The 18,772-nt window shown below is 45.5% G+C and overlaps 1 protein-coding gene across 1 annotated transcript; it reads right to left on the bottom strand.

The window, feature by feature from the left end:
- Positions 1-8,238: 8,238 nt before the first annotated feature.
- LOC308608832 (uncharacterized protein CXorf49 homolog) lies at positions 8,239-10,495 on the bottom strand (the record flags this gene model as incomplete). The annotated part of the gene is made up of 3 exons (XM_081222166.1): positions 8,239-8,309; positions 8,421-8,577; positions 9,251-10,495. 3 exons carry the CDS (start codon positions 10,493-10,495, stop codon positions 8,239-8,241), a joined length of 1,473 nt encoding a protein of 490 aa, XP_081078292.1.
- Between the last annotated feature and the right edge of the window lie 8,277 nt (positions 10,496-18,772).

The raw sequence follows: 18,772 nt of genomic DNA, 5'->3' as shown, positions 1-18,772 counted from the left end.
TGTTTTTATCATGAAAGGTGGTGGAATTTTGTCACATGCTCTTTCTGTGTCAGTTAATATGATAATGTTTCAGTGCTTTCTTCTTTTAAAATAGTGTGTTACATAAATTGATTTTTAGATGTTAAACCAACCTTGTATTTCTAGAATAAATCCCACTTGGTTATGGTATATAATCCTTTTTATATGTTTCTGAATTCCGTTTGTTAATATTTTCTTGAGGGTTATTTCATCTATATTCATGAGAAAGATTGGTATGCAATTTTCTTTATTTTGGATGTCTTTGTGTGTTTTGGGCATCAGGGTAATTGTGCTGGTCTCAGCCAATCGACAGTGATACTGTCAGCTAGAAATACCTGGAGGCACTTACCTGTACTCCAAGGCGAGCCCCCACAGATATTTCCCCTTTCAGAACCAATGTTGTGGTTGAACTAGCCCTTGTGGTTCTTATTATAATTGCAAGAGGCACCTCAGCAATAACCTTTAGGAGACTTTGTAAGGACGAAGTTTATTACTCATAAGTCATGGAGGGTACATGGCATGCCTTGGACCACACAGAAAGGTTGTGGGTGGAGAAAGAGAGCTGGGACCTGGGGTTATGTATGTATTGGGGTCAAGAGTGAGGGGCCTAGGGTTTCTCAGATTCACTCTTTATCGATGAACTTAACACAGAATGGGAATTAAAGCACAAGAAGGGAAAAACAAGTAGCCAAAGGGTCAGTTATCTAAGTCAATCAGAGATCTCTAAAACAAAGGAAACTTCAGGGGTGTGGTGGCCTGGCTCTTTACCTAGTCGTGTAGATGGCAATTTGTTCTTTTTGATATAGCTGTCTTTGAAGTGGTGCCTCAGCAATCAAAAGCTTAATGTCAGGCACTTGCATTACAATTAAGAAAAAAAAAACTGTCAGAGGCTCACACTACAGTAATATTGGCCTACTAGAGCTATTTTGAAAGTATTCATTCCTCTTCTATTTTCTGGAAGAATTTCTGGAGTGTTGCTATTATTTCCATCTGAAATGTTTGATAGCATTCAGCAGTGATGCCATCTGGACAGGAGCATCATTGTGGGAATATTTTTAATTATTAATTTAATTGATTGTCTATTATTGAGTCTGTTTTGAAGTTTGTGTCTCTCTACAAATGTTTTCATTGCATATATGTGTCTAATTTGTTGGTATAAAATTTTTCATACTATTTTCTTATGTTTTTTTAAATTCAATAGGCTCAATGGTGATGTCTCCCTTTTCAGCCCTGAGTTTAGTGATTCCTTAGGAATCTTTTTTTTTTTCTTGGTCTGTCTGCCTAAGGTTTGTGATTTGTTATCTTTTTAAAAAACCATCTTTTGGTTTCATTGTGTTGTCCAAAAAAATTAATCAAGAGTCAATCGAAGAAAAATGGAAATTTTTATTTGAGCCAACCTGAGGACTATAACCTGGGAGACAATCTTCAGAAAACTCTGAGGACTGTTCCACCCATTGGAGGTAAAACCGTGATATAAGTTTTTGAGACAAAGTAGCATATTAATAGTTTACATAGTCCAACAAGGCGAGTAGTGGGTATTAATGAGGCATTACAGGATTGAGAAAGGAAAGTTATCTCTTAAGGAGTTACCTCGCTGATTACAGGAGGAAATTTCTTTTTCTTCTTTCTTTCTTTCTTTCTTTCTTTCTTTCTTTCTTTCTTTCTTTCTTTTTTTTCTTTTCTTTTTTTTTGGTGTGTGGGCATTCCTGTATCTTTTAAGGGGATCTAGTTAATGTATAATGTGATGCACAAATCACACTAAAGGTGAGGGTGTAGTGGCTCAAATGGGCAGAGAGAGAATTTTATGTTTAAAATGTTTCTTGTCCTGCCTGAAAATAATTTTATTTCAGTAATTCCACTTTTGATCATTAATCTTTCAATAGAAAGCATTAGGTGATCAAGTATTTGGTCCCTAAATGCTAGGGTGGTTCTTTACGTGCCTTGGGTCCATCATGTCCCTCGATGCTGGGTCCTAATAGCCCGGTTCTTTCTTTCCTTTTAGGGGGTGGTACTAGTAAGATGTCTGGCAAGGACTAACGGCCAATTCCAAGTTGTCCAATAGGACTTGCACCAATTTTACCTTGCATGTGCATTGTGCATGTCCATTATTTTATAGAGAACTATAGATGTGATCAATAGTTTCCAGTTGTTTAGATATCATTATCTTAGTAGGAGCAGGTGATACACAGTGCAAAAAACAAGAAACTAAAACTTTATAAGTTACACAAACTGTAATCAAAGTTGGAAATAGGAGCAACAATATCATTAGTAAAGATTTAAGCCAATATCCTCTTGAACCATACCATTTTCCTAGCATTTCCCTTAAACTGGGAAGATGATCATTCAGAGTGGAAATCCAATTTTTCATACGCATCATAAGCGGGGGTTGCATTAGAAGACTCATCAGGTATAAAAACAAAACGTTCACTATGTATTACAGCATAAGCTCCCCCTTGGGAAGCTGTTAGAATATTGAGGGCCATGCAATTCTGTAGGACTGCTTTTCTCATCATGGAAATTTCTGAACTGAGCAAACACACGGCTTGGTTACTATCATTTAAGGCTTGCTGGGTGAATTTTGTTAAAGCCTCTATATGAGTAATGATATCTTCTATTCCAAGTGTGGGAATAAATATTGCAGCCAAATAATCATACCATTGGAAAACTGATTGAACCCAACATGCCCACATTGAAAGCAGGATGACAGCGGCTGTTTTCAAGGCTACCTGTAGGTGACATTGAGCCTAAAGGAAACCAATTGTACACCTTCCTAACCAATCTGGGGAGATCCAAGGTCATAAATTTGTTGTATAAACCTATTGGGTCCTGTTAGAAGCTATCCCACAACTTTAACCTCTAGTGAAAACTGTCTTTCAGACATTGAAACATACACCCAAAGGTTATCAAATATTAGGTAGGATTCATTTGGGATTTAAAAACATTTACTAATGTGTATCTGAGGCCATCGTTCTGCAACTTGCAGTTTGAAGTCAGGAGGATGCTTTCTTCTTTTAGTGTCTCTCTTGTGGTTTGATGATTTTCTTCAGTGTTATGTTTGTGTTCCTTTCTCTCTAGTTTTGGTAGATCTATAGTAGGTCTTTGATTTATGGTTACCATGGAGTTCATTTATGTTGACCTATAACTATTTGATTGCAACCGATAGTCATATATGTTCAAACACATTCTGAAAGCTCTACATTTTTTACTCACCTCCCAGCATTTTGTGTTTTTGATGTCATATTTCACATCTCCATGTCTATCATTTAACTGTTTATTGTAGTTACAGTTGATTTTACAATTTTTGTCTTTTAACCTTTGTACTAGCTTATTTAACTGGTAAATACCCAGCCTTTATGATATAATTGCTTCACCAGTATATTTTCCCCGTCCTTTAATTTCTTATTTCCTGTTGTAGCCAGTGTTTTTTTTTTTTTTTTACTTCAAGAAGACCTTTTAACCCTTCTTGTAAGGTTGGTTTAGTATTGATGAACTCTTTTAATTTTTGCTTGTCTGAGAAGCCTTTATCTCTCCTTCAATTCTGAATGATAACCTTGTTGGGTAAAGTATCCTAGGTTGTAGGGTTTTCCCTCTCAGCACTTTAAATCTTATCATGCCACTCCCTTCTGACATGCAAAGTTTATGCAGAAAAATTAGCTGATAGGCTTATGGGACTTCCCTTGTATGTGACTCTTGTTTTTCTCTTGCTACCTTTAGAATTCTCTCTTTAACTTTTGCCCTTTTAATTATATGTCTTGATGTGGATGTGTATGGGTTCATTTTGTTTGGGACTCTCTGTGCTTCCTCTGTGTTTCTTTCTTCAGATTAGGGAAGTTTCCAGCCATAATTTCATCAAATACATTTTCAACCCCTTTCTCTCTCTCTTCTCCTCTGGGACCCCTATAATGCAAATGTGAGTATGCTTGATGTTGTCCCACAGCTCCCTTAAATTATTCTCATTAAAAAAATTGTTTTTTGCACTTATGATTGAGTGATTTCCATTATTCTACTTTCCAGACTGCTTATGTGTTCTTCTCTGTCACCTAATCTGCTGTTAATTCCCTCTAGTGTATTTGTAATTTCAGTTATTATATTCGGCTCTGACTTGTCCTTTTTATATTTTCTAGTTCTTTGTTAAAAATTCTCACTGTTCATCTATTCTTTGCCCCAGTTCAGTTAGCATTCATATTACTACTGCTATGAACTCTTCATCAGTTAAATTATTTATCAGTTTCCTTAGGGTTTTTTTCAGCATTTTTTCTTGTCTTTAATTTGAAACATGTTCCCCTGTCTACTCATCTTTTTAAAACTTTCTCTGTCTCTATGAAATTAGGTGAGACAGTTATCTATCCCAGTCTTGAGGGTGTGTTCTTGTGTGGGACCATCCCTGTTCAGTCTGCACGTGCCCAGTGGCTCTGGAGGGAGAGCTAGATATGAAGTGAGCATGGGCTGCATCTTCCCCTAGGGCGTGGTGGCAGTCACTGCCTGGGTGGGAAACAGGTCTGGAGTTGAAGGGGCTAGAGCCAGAATAAGGTGTGAGCTGGGGCTGCTTCTCTGCTCAATGGCCCTCACTGCCCTTTCAGGTGTGGGGTTGGGACCTGAGGGGCCAGAGTTAAGAGCCCTGAGGAAGTTGGGTTTCTCCCAGGTGTGATGGCAGTCTCCACATTGGTCTGGGATATAGCCGGGTCCTGAGGGCTTGGGGCAGTATTTCTCTTCTGGTTTCACTTTTCCCCCAGTGTGCACACTGTGGTTAGAGGCTAGAGGGAATGGGCTCTGAGCCAGAGGGCTTCAGGCCGGAAGGGATGGTGCCATACCACTGAGCTGGTCCCATACCCTCCATAGTGTGCACAGGGAAGCGAGTTCCTGTGATGGTGGTCTCCAGCCTGTACTTAGCTTCACACTCTCCAGAGTGTCTGCAGGGACACAAGACCTGGAATGACTGTCTCTACAGGTTAGAGGCAGGTCGAAAGTCTACGCTGGCTCTGTTTCCTCAAAGTGCACACACACTCATTGGTAATGGCCTCAGCTGAGTGGGGAGCAGTGCCAAAGCAAGAGGGGCTAGAACATAAGCCTGGTACAGGCTGGACTGGGGGGGGCACTGGGTACATCCTAGGAATCCAGCCAGAAGCCTGGGCACCAATCAAGCCCACCATCTCCAGGGAGGGGTTTGAGTGGATTAAATCCCACGAATGTCCTTTTCTGACCCTGAGGTCTGTGACTGCCCCATCCCACATGTGGTCTGTCCACCTGAGCTCATGCCATGGACTCTGGGAGTGAGTCACTGTGAGAATATGGGGGAAGGGTGGACTCAAGTGCTCCCCATTGTCCAGGCGCAGTCACTCCTTACTTCCCATCCTCACTGTGCCCACCCTGCCCCTGTCCCGGGTAGCTCATGTTGGGTGGTCACATATATGGGTCCCCTGATTCTAAGATGAGCTACTCTGAGGAGCCACTCTTCCCAATCTCATTCCATCCACACCCACAGTAGCTGTCAGACATCATAGGATCACAGAGTAGGATCGAGAGCCTCCTCCAGCGAATCCAACATTTCGAGCATCCCGACACCCTGTCGTGGGGTTTGGTGACTTCTGCATCCTCCCCCGCCTATGCTTTGGGAATTTAACGACAACCCTTGAACACAACAGATCCGACCCGTGCTTTTGCTCATTCAATGCCTTACAGAACCTGGACTAGCCTCTACTCTCTTTACTCCCTGAATCACATCTTTCTCCCTCAAGGGAGATTATCCCTGATTACTTTTATTCACACACAGGGACACACAGTCACCAACCTTGAATGTCCTATCTACCATCATATCCCCGTTTGTGTAGTAAAACACCGGTCGTTTGGGAAGGGTGCCAGGCAGAATCGCCGCACTCCAACACAGATCTGTCCCTCTGAGTCTCAGGCTAGTACAGCCCTGGGTCCCGGCTGAGGGAAGGAAGTGCTCCCCAACCTCCAGTGAGGGGGAAATTGAACATGGAGCTCAGAGTCAATCTCGTGTGTCCTAAAGAGGCAGTCTGGGAGATTGAGCTGGGACACAGAAATATAATTTCCAGGAAAATGTGTCATGGGGCTGGTGGAAGAGTATTTGACAGGGACCATGCAAGAACACAGACCTACTAACCACACTTGCCATAGAACCTGACGGGCCAATATCCACTCAAGGGTATAGAGACGACCAGGCTGGAGGAGGGTGGTCAGCTGGTGAGGGCAGGGAGGATGTGAATGCTTCCAGAGTGGAGCTCTGGAAGGGGGTCATGAGTTCCTGCTGATGGGGAGGGTGAATGGCAGAGATGAATGGGAACAACCAGACCCCAAAGGAGGAGGGTGGTTTGGAGAGAATTAGAAGAGGGCCTTCGGGGGCAAGGGAGGACGTGTCAATGTGGCCAGGGAGAGCACACAGACGACCCAGACCTGGGGCAGTCCGCTGACTTGACTGCAGGGATGGTAGCAGAGGCTGGTCCAGAGTCCCCACCACAGGATGCGACAGATACTGTTCTGGAAAAGGCTCTGACGTGGAGCAGTGCCCCGCCCCGGCCCCCTAACCCTACCCCTACCCCTCCAGAGAGAAGGCAGAACACATAATATGAGAGGTACTTTTTTTGGAAACTGCTGTGAAACTGGGGAGGGGGCAAAACAAGGGTAGAGGAAGCCCTAGCTGAGGCAGAACAGGAGGGAACGAGCTTGGCCACAGCTCCCGGGCTCCAAAGGTACCAGCTGCCCCTCCTGCAGGAAGACGATGGGCTCAACCTGTAAAACAGCAGAGTCAGGGAAGAGCCTCAAGCCAGGGCCAGCCCCCAGCCCTGCTCAACAGCCAGGACTGTGGGAAGGGGTACGGTGTGTGTAACACTCACTTCAAAGTTTCAGGATCGTGAGAGCCATGTCCTTCATGGTGTCTGCAACAGGGACAGGCATTAGTAGGCACTCCAGAGAGAGGGATATGGAAGCCCGTCCCCTATCCCCGTGAGGAACCGCGTAGCCCTGAAAGCTGAAACCCCCTCCAGACCCGATGCAAAGAGCTCTGGACCAGATCACTCCCCACCACCGGAATTGAATGTGGAACTGGTTCCTCAAGGGAAACAAAGTGTGCCAGCAGCTCTGATGCTGTGGGCCGTGCCACAACCAGTCAGATCCCGTCACACACACAAACAAACAATCCAACAAGAACCTTAGAAGCCACACCAAGCAGCAGTTCAAGGGAAAATCAACGAGGCATCTCTCAAAGTCCTATCAGAAGGAGATTCCCTAGGACTGGTCTGGTTGGCAAAGTGTGCATGCAGTCCAGACAGTACTTTGCTACTTGTACACACGCCCAGTTGTACATGCACAGCTGGCTCCAGGGCCAGGCCTACTAGGTTCTCCTTGCCACAGGGATGTTGGTCCCTGCGAGGCCGACTGCACCTGCAGCCCACCCCCACCCCAGGTGCCCAACCGGGTTCTGAACTAAGACACCGCTCTCCGTCCCTGGTTCCTCATACCAAGTTTCTTCTTAAGGTTGTCTACTTCTCTCTGTAGCACGAGACACTAGGCCAGCAGACACAGGAGGAAGAGAAATGATTAGTATAATCTGGCCTCCTCTCTCCTCCACCTTCTCCTCTCCACTGGGCCCTGCACCCCAAAGCCGGGTGGCTAGAATGGCAAGCGCTCCTCAGTGGAAAGCAGGTGGGCTCCCTCCATGGGGTACGTGATGGGGGCAGGGGAGGGGTGGCCCCACACATGTCAGCTGAACTTGGACCCAGATCCCAGCCTCGAGTTTGGGCCTGCATTTCCAGGAGCCAGAGGAAGCATTACCCAAAGACAGCCCGGCATTCCCAGTGGCTGCTGCGGCATTTCCGGTCTTGGGGGATGGTCCAGTGGCTCCCAGTCACCTGAGAGGGAAAGGACACACAATCCAGCTTCGCAGGCTCCCAGTGAGGTGGAAAGGGCCAAGTGGGGTCTACGGTGAGGTGAGGCGGCACCACCCTCTGCTGGCGACCAGCCGCCCCTGCTCTGCCCAGAAGCCCAAACCTTCTCTCTGGGGCTGCCTCCGCTGTTACCCGGGGGCAGCCATTTCCCCATTGCATTGTGGTCCCCAAGCTATGTGCCTCTGGATTCGCCCCTCCCAGAGCTGCAGCCACAGCCAGCACGTGGGAGAGCAATGTGGGCGAAAAGGACTTAACAGAAAAGGTTGTTCCCCTGTAAATCTACACCCGGAGGAGCTGTGTGTGGCACTGCCACCGATCAGCCCTGCCGCACAAACCCCCCACACAGGATGATGTGGCTCAAGGCCAGCCCTGCCAGCACCCCGTCTCCTGTGGGAGAAGCTGCCTGAGAGAACGGCTGTGCCCCCAACAGAGACAGAGCCAGAGGTTTCTGCCCTCCACCCCTCTCCCCTCCCCTCCTATCAAACCCACGACACTCACCTGAGGGGGCAGGCCCCCCGGGCATGACTTCTCCCTGGTTCAGGGCCAAGGGCTCTGAGTTTCTTGGATCTTGGGGGCCTCTGGTGTCGACCTCGCCACTGCTGGCTTTTCCACGATGCATGCGTGGATAAGATGTCCCTGGCCTGTGAGCTGGCAGCTGAAACAAAATTTTTTCACCGATTTGGACTAAGGAAGTCTGTCTGTGTGTGTGTTTGTGTGTGTGTGTGTGTGTGTGTGTGTGTGTGTGTGAGAGAGAGAGAGAGAGAGAGAGAGAGAGAGAGAGAGAGAGAGAGAGTGTTGTGTGATTTGGGCCGGGGTGAGGCAGGGAATTGGGAAGGGAATTGAAAGGCTGATCTCATTAGCACTTTCTCCCTCCGTCAGCCCCAGGCCAGCAGGCAGAGGTGATCTAGGGACAACAGTGGGGCACTGAGTAAGCCCAAGGCCCCTGCAAGGAAGGTCTGGGGAACACCTAGGAGATAGGATTCAGGAAGCTGGTGAGTCTAAATACTGAGGCTTTTCGGGGAAGCTTTTAAGGGATCCCCCGACCCAATTCAGCTACCAACCCTCCCTTCCATCCCAGCCCCAGTCTCTCAGAGGACGCTGGAAACAGGCCAAGGGTGGAGAACCAGGCCCAGCACACCCGAAGTGCTACCTTACTGTTTGTCCCTAGTAAAAGGAGCCCGATCAGGCATCATAATGACCCAGTGACCGAGGGGCACCCAATGACGACCCCTGAGGGGTGGACAGAGGCAGCATGGGTGAAGACGTGTGCTCTGGGTGCGGTGGGGGCGGGGAAGAGTGGGGAGAGAGGAGGAGCCTGGCCTACTCACTTGGCCCTTTGGGGCTGGGTCTCTATTTGGGTCCTTATCTTCTCCCGCCACAGCCTCAGACTCCCTTGTCCACGTGACCACGGATTTCTTCCCAGCGCTGGTGTGCTTGGCCTGTTTGGTTCCAGAAGGGCCCAAGGTATACCTCTTGGATCTCCCAAGCAGCGGAATACCAGAGACTGGGGGGAAGGTGGCCGGTTCCAGCGGAGGTGCCCAGATTCGCTGCCCCCAGGAAGGGAAGTTTTTCCCCAGGGCAAGTGTGGAGGTTCCCCCGAGGGATTTCTTCTCCTGGGTCCCCTTCTTCCTAGGAGTGACCTGCAGCAGGCCACCTGCCGTAGCAGCAGCAGCAGCAGCAGCTCCCGGGGAGCTGGGCTTGCTGCTCCCGTCCCCCCAGAGCACGCTCTGCATTTTCTTAGGGGAAGAGATGCCCTGCTCTCCCACGCCCTGCCTTTCCACAACCGAAGAGAGTCCTCGCAGAGCCGAGGACAGGGAAGAGCCTGTCACGTGAAGGAAATTCTCCCTGACTTGGAAATTCGAGTGACTGGGAGTGTCCCCGGGATCCTCGGGTCTGCTGGGCTCGGCCTGGCCTCCTCCTCTGGGGTAAGTACTCACCGTCATCAGCTCTGTGTCACTGAACTCATCTGAGGACTCGGAGTCGGATAGCAGCAGGCCCAGGGCTTCCGCGGAGAAGCGCTGGCAATCCGCAGCCACGTTCAACCTACGCTTAGTGGCTCTCTTAGGCTCCCCCCAGGCCCGACCCGCTTCGGACCCACCGAGGTGGAGAGGGCCGGCCAGAGCCGGCGGCGCTTCCCCACAGCTCTGGGCGGTCGCTCCTGGACCGCCGGGACCCGCCTCGAGGCCGGCGGACACTTCCAAAGAGGCGCAGGGCTCCGCCAACGGGTATCTGCAGAAGCCCAGCATGTCCCAGTCGTACAGCTGCTGCGTGGTGCCCGCTGCAGACTCCTCGGCCAGGTCAAGGAGGTCCCTCATGTCATCAGCCGGGGAGCCAGGTCGGCCTTCACGGCCACACAGCACCGGACCTCCCGCTTCTAGCATCTCCCACTCTGACTGGAAGCTCTTGGGATCCGGGCAGCCGCTCCCGTCCCCGCCGCTCGGCGGCTTCCTGGGCTCGGGGCCGCGGTCGGGTCCCCGCGGAACTGCGCGGCCGGCCGGGCGGACGCCGGCCCGCTCCCCGCCCCCTGGGCCGAAACCCGTTCCCCACACAGACACCTCATCTGGGGAGCTCATGTCGCGACCCAGGCGGCCGCGGAACCGGGGCGACTGTTGATGGCCCGAGTCGCGGTCGCGGTCACGGCGGACGAGGCGGGCGGCGCTCAGACGGCAGCGTCAACCACCTCAGGCGCTGCACGAGCTCGTCTCAAACGAAACGACGCGCCACTTTCAGCGCGCCTCCCACGCCCGCGACGCGGCCTCCTCATTGGTCCGGCCCCCGCCAACCAGCGGGCGCCTTGTTCGCCTGTCCCCTCGAGGCCTAACCAATGGGGTCGAGGGCCTCTGCTTTGCCCTCAAGCCCGTGGGCGGTCCGAGCAGTTGGCTGCTGAAGGGGATGGGGGGAGTGCTTCCCTCTGTCAAGTCTCTCGGCCCGCCTCCCCTTTCCGGTTAGAGTCACTGCTCTGAGCCTCCGTTTCCCATCTATACAGGGGGTCGGGGAGTGAGGGCGCCGGGCTCCAGGGGTGGTGAGGATGAAATGTCAAGATGGAGGCACTGGATGCCTAGCACGCGCCAAAAGCATTTGCCAGCCTCCCTTCCACCGCAAGCCTTACGACCCAACAGGAGAATGGAGTCCCGCAGTCAGTGATCAGGGGTCGGCCAGAGAGCAAAGGGATCGTATTTTCGTTCTGTAAGGTCTCTGTCTCAACTGCTCCATCAAATGTGGCTCAGCAAACGTCATTGGCAGGCAGGTTTGGCGGACAGACTGGGGTTGGCGGACAGATTGGGGTTGGCCTCGCTGCATCAGCCCTTCCCCCTCTCTGAGGCAAATTCAAAGAAGAAGAAATCGCAGTGGCCAGTTACACCCCAAAAGATGCTCGCCACCGCTGATCCTGGAGATGTGAACTAAAACCACGAATCGGGTTTCACACACTAGGTTGACAACCTTCAAAGAGCTTAACCATTCCGAGGGTGGGAGAGGTGAGGAGCAAACGCCTGTGGCGGTGGTGCAAGAGACCCATTTGGGAGGTAATTTGGCAGAATCCATTGAAAGCAACTTAGTGCCAGCACGGACTCTGTGCCTGGCACTCTTCTAAGCGCTGGGCATAAATAGTAATGCATCAGCGTGACACTCCTAGAACTATAGTACCAACTATTACTGGCCTCTTACCGGTGAGCAAACAGGCACTGAGAGGTTCAGCCACTGGCCCAAGGTCATTCGGCTCGTGGGGATCAGCGGCAGGATTGAAACCAATCAATCTGACTCCAGAGTCCTTGCTTTGAGCCGAAGACCTTAAAAAGGAAGAAAAAAAAATAGGTATTTCCTCTATGTTCCGGCAAGTCCGCTGCCTGGTACTTCTTCCGGAGACACGCTGGTACCTGTAGTGTACAGGAGCCCATGCACAAGGGTGTTGGTGATGGGAAAAACTGGGAGCACTCCAAATTCCCATCAGTAAGGAAATGGATGAATGCAACGTGGCTTAGCATCCAGTAGCATAAAGCGTGGCAGTCCAACGGAATGCATCAGGCCATTCTCACAGCTTTCGAAAGCACCTGCCTGACTTCAAACTGCAAGTTGCAGAACGATGGCTTTGGATTCACATTTGTAAGTTAAATCACTTGCGTGCGTGGGCACACACACACACCAGTCAATCCTACGTAATATATGAGAATTCATTTAAGTATCTGTACAAGTATGTTTTAAAGTTTTGAAGGACGCACAACCAAGGCCTACCAGTTGTGATGGCGGTCGGTGTGGATAGCCAGGTGTCTCTCAATTTTTCTTGGAACTGTCAGTTCTCAGCTTCCCTGAGCTGAGCAGTACTGATGTCTGGGGAGTGGTGCCTCCCTTGGTTTCTCTATGGCCCATGGGTGTTAGAATTTCCCTTGTCTGCCACCCAACTCCTACTCTGACACCCCTCCATTCCTCCCATACCTTCCTTCTGCTCCTTCCCGTTCATACTCCTCTGTCTTCAGTCACCTCTCTCTCCTGCATCCTGCTCTGGCTGACCTCCTGGAGAGTCCTGGCGTGTCTGAACCGCTGTTGCCTGTGGAACTCAAAGGCCCAGTTTTCTGGGCCTGAGTTTCTGCACCTGAGAAGCTGGCCATGCTGGAGAAGTTACAGAGCAGGGGAGACTGGGTGCACTGTAAATCTGCAATCCTCCTCCTCGAGCCTGCCCCCGATGGTGCCTGCCTGTTTGTGGATACCGCCCTCTTCCACTTCTCCCAGTGACTTTTTAAGGCATGGTGTGCTATTTCAAATATGTTAAAATGGATAAGGAAGGATATAGCAAAATCTCCTGCATCCACCAGCATCCTATGAAACATTACCAGTGGATCCAGTGGAAGCCTCCATCTTCCCTCTCACCATTTCCATTCCCTTCCTCCCTCCCCCATAGAGGGACTCCCGGAACTTCTCACCTTCTCCACTCTCTTTGTCCCTGTGGCTTTCCTACCTCCTCTTCCCATACATCCCATACGTCTCCAATGATGTCACTAATCTCTGCTTTACCCCGTTATGCTCACCAGGATCCAATACTGGCTTTGATGTACTCTCTTGGCCCGGGGTGGGAGCCAGTGGCAGAGGTTCCTTTTGGCCTTCCCCACCATGATAGCTCTTACTCCACAGACCAATGACCCAACGTGTAGGTCATTGCTCCAACTGCCAAGTGTATCACTTAGAATTATCAGCTTGGGGACTGGAGAAATGACCACTATGTTTGTCCAGGGACCCAGTCAGCTCACCGTGAACTGATCTCTATCCCCAACTCCTTTTACTGCCAGAACCTCATAAGCCCCACTCTAATGGGGCCCCATCATGACACTTTGGGCTTCCGGGATCAGTGTCAGCTCAGAAACAGTGTCCAGTAGTCCTAGATATGTCTGTGTCCGGTGCCAGTGTGCAGTCGCCCAAGCATCTAAGAAAAGTGCTGTGAACATTTGCATACAGATTTTTTGTGAATATAAGTTTTCATTTCTCTTGGGTAAATATCTAGGAGTTAACTTGCTGGATTGAATCGTTAGTGTATTTTTAACTGTTTCCAGAGAGTCTATACCATTTTTTGCATTCTCACCAGCAATGCAGGAGAGTTCTAGCTGTTCCTCAGTCTGTCTAGCACTTGGTATTGTCTGTATTTTGTTTTTATTTCAGGCATGTTTATAGCTATGTTGTCGTATTTCATTCTGGCTTTAGTTATGTCCCTAATGACTAATGAGGTGAAACATCTTCTCAGTAGCTTACTGACCATCCAGTAAGCACAATGTCAGTTCGATTTTTTTTTTTTTGCTCATTGTTTATTGTGTTGTTTGATTTCTCATTACTGAATATCGAATGTTCTTTATCTCTTTCGGATACAAGTTTTTTATCATGTGTGCTTTGCAAATATTGTTTCCCAGTCTGTGGCTTATGCTTTCAAAAACAAAGAAACAGACAAAACCCAAATAACACAATTTAAAAATGGACAAAGGAATTGATTAGATATTTCTCCAAAGAAGACACATAAATGGACTACAGGTATATGAAAAATGCTCAACATCACTAGTCAACAGGGAAATGCAATTCAAAACCACAATGAGTTATCACCTCACAACTGCTAACATGGCCAGTATTAAAAAAAAAAAACAACTCAAAATAGCAAGTGTTGGCAAGGTAGTGAAGAAAATGAATTCCTTGTGCATTGCTGGTGGGAGTGTAAAATTGTGCACCCGCCATGGAAAACAGTATGGAAGTTCCTAAAAAAATAAAAATAGAACTCCCATATGATCCAGCATTCTCACTTCCGTATATTTACATTTACATTTACATTACAAAATAATTGAAATCAGGATCTTGCATAGATTATTGCACTCCCATGTTCACTGTACCACTATTCACAATAGCCAAGGGGTGAGGACAACCTAAATATCTATCAACAGGTGAATAGATAAAAGGTGGTATATATAATGTATACATATAACCGAATATTATTCAGCCTTTAAAAAGAAGGAAATCTTGCTATATGCTGTAGTATGGATGAACTTTGAGGATATTATACTAAGTGAAGCAAGCCACTCACAAAGGACAAATACAGCATGTTTCCACTTATATGGGGTACCTAAAGTAGTCAAACTCTTAGAAGCAGAAAGTAGAATCCTGGTTGCCAAAGGTTTGGGTGAGGGGGAAACGGGGAGTTGTTGTTCCATGAGTATAGATTTGCAGTCATGCAAGATGAAGAATTCCGGAGATCTGATTGCAACAATGTTCATATAGTTAACCACACTGTACACTAAAAAATTGTTAATAAGGTAGGTTTCCTAGTCTGTGTTTTTGCAATAAAAATGAATTAAGAAATAAAATGCCTTATTCAATGGCTTTTCGTATATTCACAGTTGTGCATCTGTCACAATCAATTTTAGGATATTTTTGTTAGCCCAAGAAGACGCCTTGTATCCCTTACCCAACACCCCGAACCCCCCAACCCACCCCCAGCCCTATAGGCAAGTAATAAACTACTTTCTGTCTCTATGATTTGCCTATTTAGGAAATTTTGTATAAATGGAATCACACAATATATAGTACATGTTGTCTGGCTTCTTTCACTTAATGTAATGTTTTCGAGGTTCACCCATGTTGTAGCATGTATCAGTACTTCAGTTATTTGTATTGCCAAATAATATTCCATGGTATGGGTATACCACATTCTATTTATACATTCATCAGTTTATGGGCATTTGGGTTGTGTTTAGTTTGGGAATGTTATGGATAATATTCCCAAACTCAATGCTGTTAAGCATATTCATATACATTTTGAGTTCATGAGTTTTTGTGTGAACATATGTTTTCAGTTCTCTTCGGTAGATCCCTAGGAATGGACATTCTGGATCATATGGTAACTCTATGTTTAACTTTTTAAGAAAACACCAGAATATTTTCCAAAAAGATTCAACTATTTTACATTATCACCAGAAGTGTATGAGGATTCAAATTTCTCCAAATCCAAATATTTGTTATTATCTGTATTTTGGATTATAGCCATCCTATTGTTTTGGCAACATGGTATCTCATTATGGTTTTGATTTATATTTCCCTACTGACTAGTGGCTGTGAACATCCTTTCATATGCTTATTAACCATTTCTATACCTTCTTTGGTTAAATGTCTATACAAATCTTTTACCCAATTTTTTAATGGGGTCATTTTCTTATTTATTTATTATTCTTATTCTTTATTCTGCATACAAGTTCTTTGTTAGATCTGTGACTTTCAAATATTTTCTCCCAGTCTGTACCTTGTCTTTTCATTTTCTGAATAGTGCCTTCTGAAGCATAAATGTTTTAAATTTTGACGAAGTCCAATTTATCAAGTTTTTCTTTTGTGGATCATGCTTTTGGTGTTGTATCTAAGAAATCATCGCCTAGCTCATGCGTACAAATATTTTTCTCCTAGGGTTTCTTTTAACAGATTTATAGTTGTAGGTTTTACTTTTAAGTCTCTGGTCCATTTTGCATTAAGTTTTGTGTGTGCTGTGAAGTAAGGCTCGAAGTTTGTAGTTTTGCATGATATCCAGTTGTGCCAGCACCATATGTTGAAAAGACTATCCTTTCCCCATTGAATTGAAAATCATTGACCATAAATATAAGGAGAGTTCGTTATTTCTAACCTCTCGATTCTGTTCCAGTGATCTATCTCTATGTCGGTATCACACTAACTTGATTACCTTTATTTTTATCGTAAGTTTTGAAATCAGAAGGTGGAATCTTCCAAGTTTGTTCTTTTTTGAAGTAGTTTTGGATATTCTGTTTTGTTTTGTTTTTCATTTCCATATGAATTTTCTGGATCAGCCTGTGAGTTTCTACAAAGAAAGCCTGCTGAAATTTCGATAGAGATTGAATTGAATCTATATGTCAGTTTGGGGAGAATTACCATATAAATATTGAGTCTTACAACCATGAACATGCAATGCCTTTCCATTTATTTAGATCATCTTTAATTTCTCTCAACAAACATCAATTTGTGTTTCTCAGTGCATAAGTATTACATTTGGTTTGTTAAATATATGCCTAAGCATTTAATTCTTTTTGATGCTATTGTAGCTAGAATTAAGTGTTCCTTGATTTCATTTTTGGATTATTTGCTACATGTATATAGCAATAAAATTTGTTTTATGTATTACTCTTGTATTCTGTGATCTGTTGAACTTCTTTATTAGTTCTACCGTTAGATCCGTTTTTGTGGATTCCTTAGGATTGTCTGCATATGAAATCATGTCATCTGAGAATAAAAAAAGACTCCCTTTTTATTTCCTATCTGGATGACTTTTAGTTCTTCTTCTTCCCTGTTTGAACTGGCTCAAACTTCCAGTGCAATAATGAATAAAAGTAGTGAGCATGTCTTTGTTGCTGACTTTAGGGAAAAGGTATGCAGTCTTTCACTACTGAATATGATGTTAGCTGTAGGTTTTTCATAGATATCCTTTATGATGCTGAAGAAATTTCTTTCTATTCCTAGTTTTTTTAAATTGTTTTTATCATGAAAGGTGGTGGAATTTTGTCACATGCTCTTTCTGTGTCAGTTAATATGATAATGTTTCAGTGCTTTCTTCTTTTAAAATAGTGTGTTACATAAATTGATTTTTAGATGTTAAACCAACCTTGTATTTCTAGAATAAATCCCACTTGGTTATGGTATATAATCCTTTTTATATGTTTCTGAATTCCGTTTGTTAATATTTTCTTGAGGGTTATTTCATCTATATTCATGAGAAAGATTGGTATGCAATTTTCTTTATTTTGGATGTCTTTGTGTGTTTTGGGCATCAGGGTAATTGTGCTGGTCTCAGCCAATCGACAGTGATACTGTCAGCTAGAAATACCTGGAGGCACTTACCTGTACTCCAAGGCGAGCCCCCACAGATATTTCCCCTTTCAGAACCAATGTTGTGGTTGAACTAGCCCTTGTGGTTCTTATTATAATTGCAAGAGGCACCTCAGCAATAACCTTTAGGAGACTTTGTAAGGACGAAGTTTATTACTCATAAGTCATGGAGGGTACATGGCATGCCTTGGACCACACAGAAAGGTTGTGGGTGGAGAAAGAGAGCTGGGACCTGGGGTTATGTATGTATCGGGGTCAAGAGTGAGGGGCCTAGGGTTTCTCAGATTCACTCTTTATCGATGAACTTAACACAGAATGGGAATTAAAGCACAAGAAGGGAAAAACAAGCAGCCAAAGGGTCAGTTATCTAAGTCAATCAGAGATCTCTAAAACAAAGGAAACTTCAGGGGTGTGGTGGCCTGGCTCTTTACCTAGTCGTGTAGCTGGCAATTTGTTCTTTTTGATATAGCTGTCTTTGAAGTGGTGCCTCAGCAATCAAAAGCTTAATGTCAGGCACTTGCATTACAATTAAGAAAAAAAAAACTGTCAGAGGCTCACACTACAGTAATATTGGCCTACTAGAGCTATTTTGAAAGTATTCATTCCTCTTCTATTTTCTGGAAGAATTTCTGGAGTGTTGCTATTATTTCCATCTGAAATGTTTGATAGCATTCAGCAGTGATGCCATCTGGACAGGAGCATCATTGTGGGAATATTTTTAATTATTAATTTAATTGATTGTCTATTATTGAGTCTGTTTTGAAGTTTGTGTCTCTCTACAAATGTTTTCATTGCATATATGTGTCTAATTTGTTGGTATAAAATTTTTCATACTATTTTCTTATGTTTTTTTAAATTCAATAGGCTCAATGGTGATGTCTCCCTTTTCAGCCCTGATTTTAGTGATTCCTTAGGAATCTTTTTTTTTTTCTTGGTCTGTCTGCCTAAGGTTTGTGATTTGTTATCTTTTTAAAAAACCATCTTTTGGTTTCATTGTGTTGTCCAAAAAAATTAATCAAGAGTCAATCGAAGAAAAATGGAAATTTTTATTTGAGCCAACCTGAGGACTATAACCTGGGAGACAATCTTCAGAAAACTCTGAGGACTGTTCCACCCATTGGAGGTAAAACCGTGATATAAGTTTTTGAGACAAAGTAGCATATTAATAGTTTACATAGTCCAACAAGGCGAGTAGTGGGTATTAATGAGGCATTACAGGATTGAGAAAGGAAAGTTACCTCTTAAGGAGTTACCTCGCTGATTCCAGGAGGAAATTTCTTTTTCTTCTCTTTTTCTTTACTTTCTTTCTTTTTCTTTCTTTCTTTCTTTCTTTCTTTCTTTCTTTCTTTCTTTCTTTTCTTTTCTTTTTTTTGGTGTGTGGGCATTCCTGTATCTTTTAAGGGGATCTAGTTAATGTATAATGTGATGCACAAATCACACTAAAGGGGAGGGTGTAGTGGCTCAAATGGGCAGAGAGAGAATTTTATGTTTAAAATGTTTCT

The sequence above is a fragment of the Mesoplodon bidens genome, assembly GCF_964165515.1.
Source record: "Mesoplodon bidens genome assembly, chromosome: X".
Lineage (NCBI taxonomy): Eukaryota > Metazoa > Chordata > Mammalia > Artiodactyla > Ziphiidae > Mesoplodon > Mesoplodon bidens.
The sequence above is the reverse complement of the archived record's forward strand: the minus strand, read 5'-3'. Positions and strand labels throughout refer to the sequence as shown.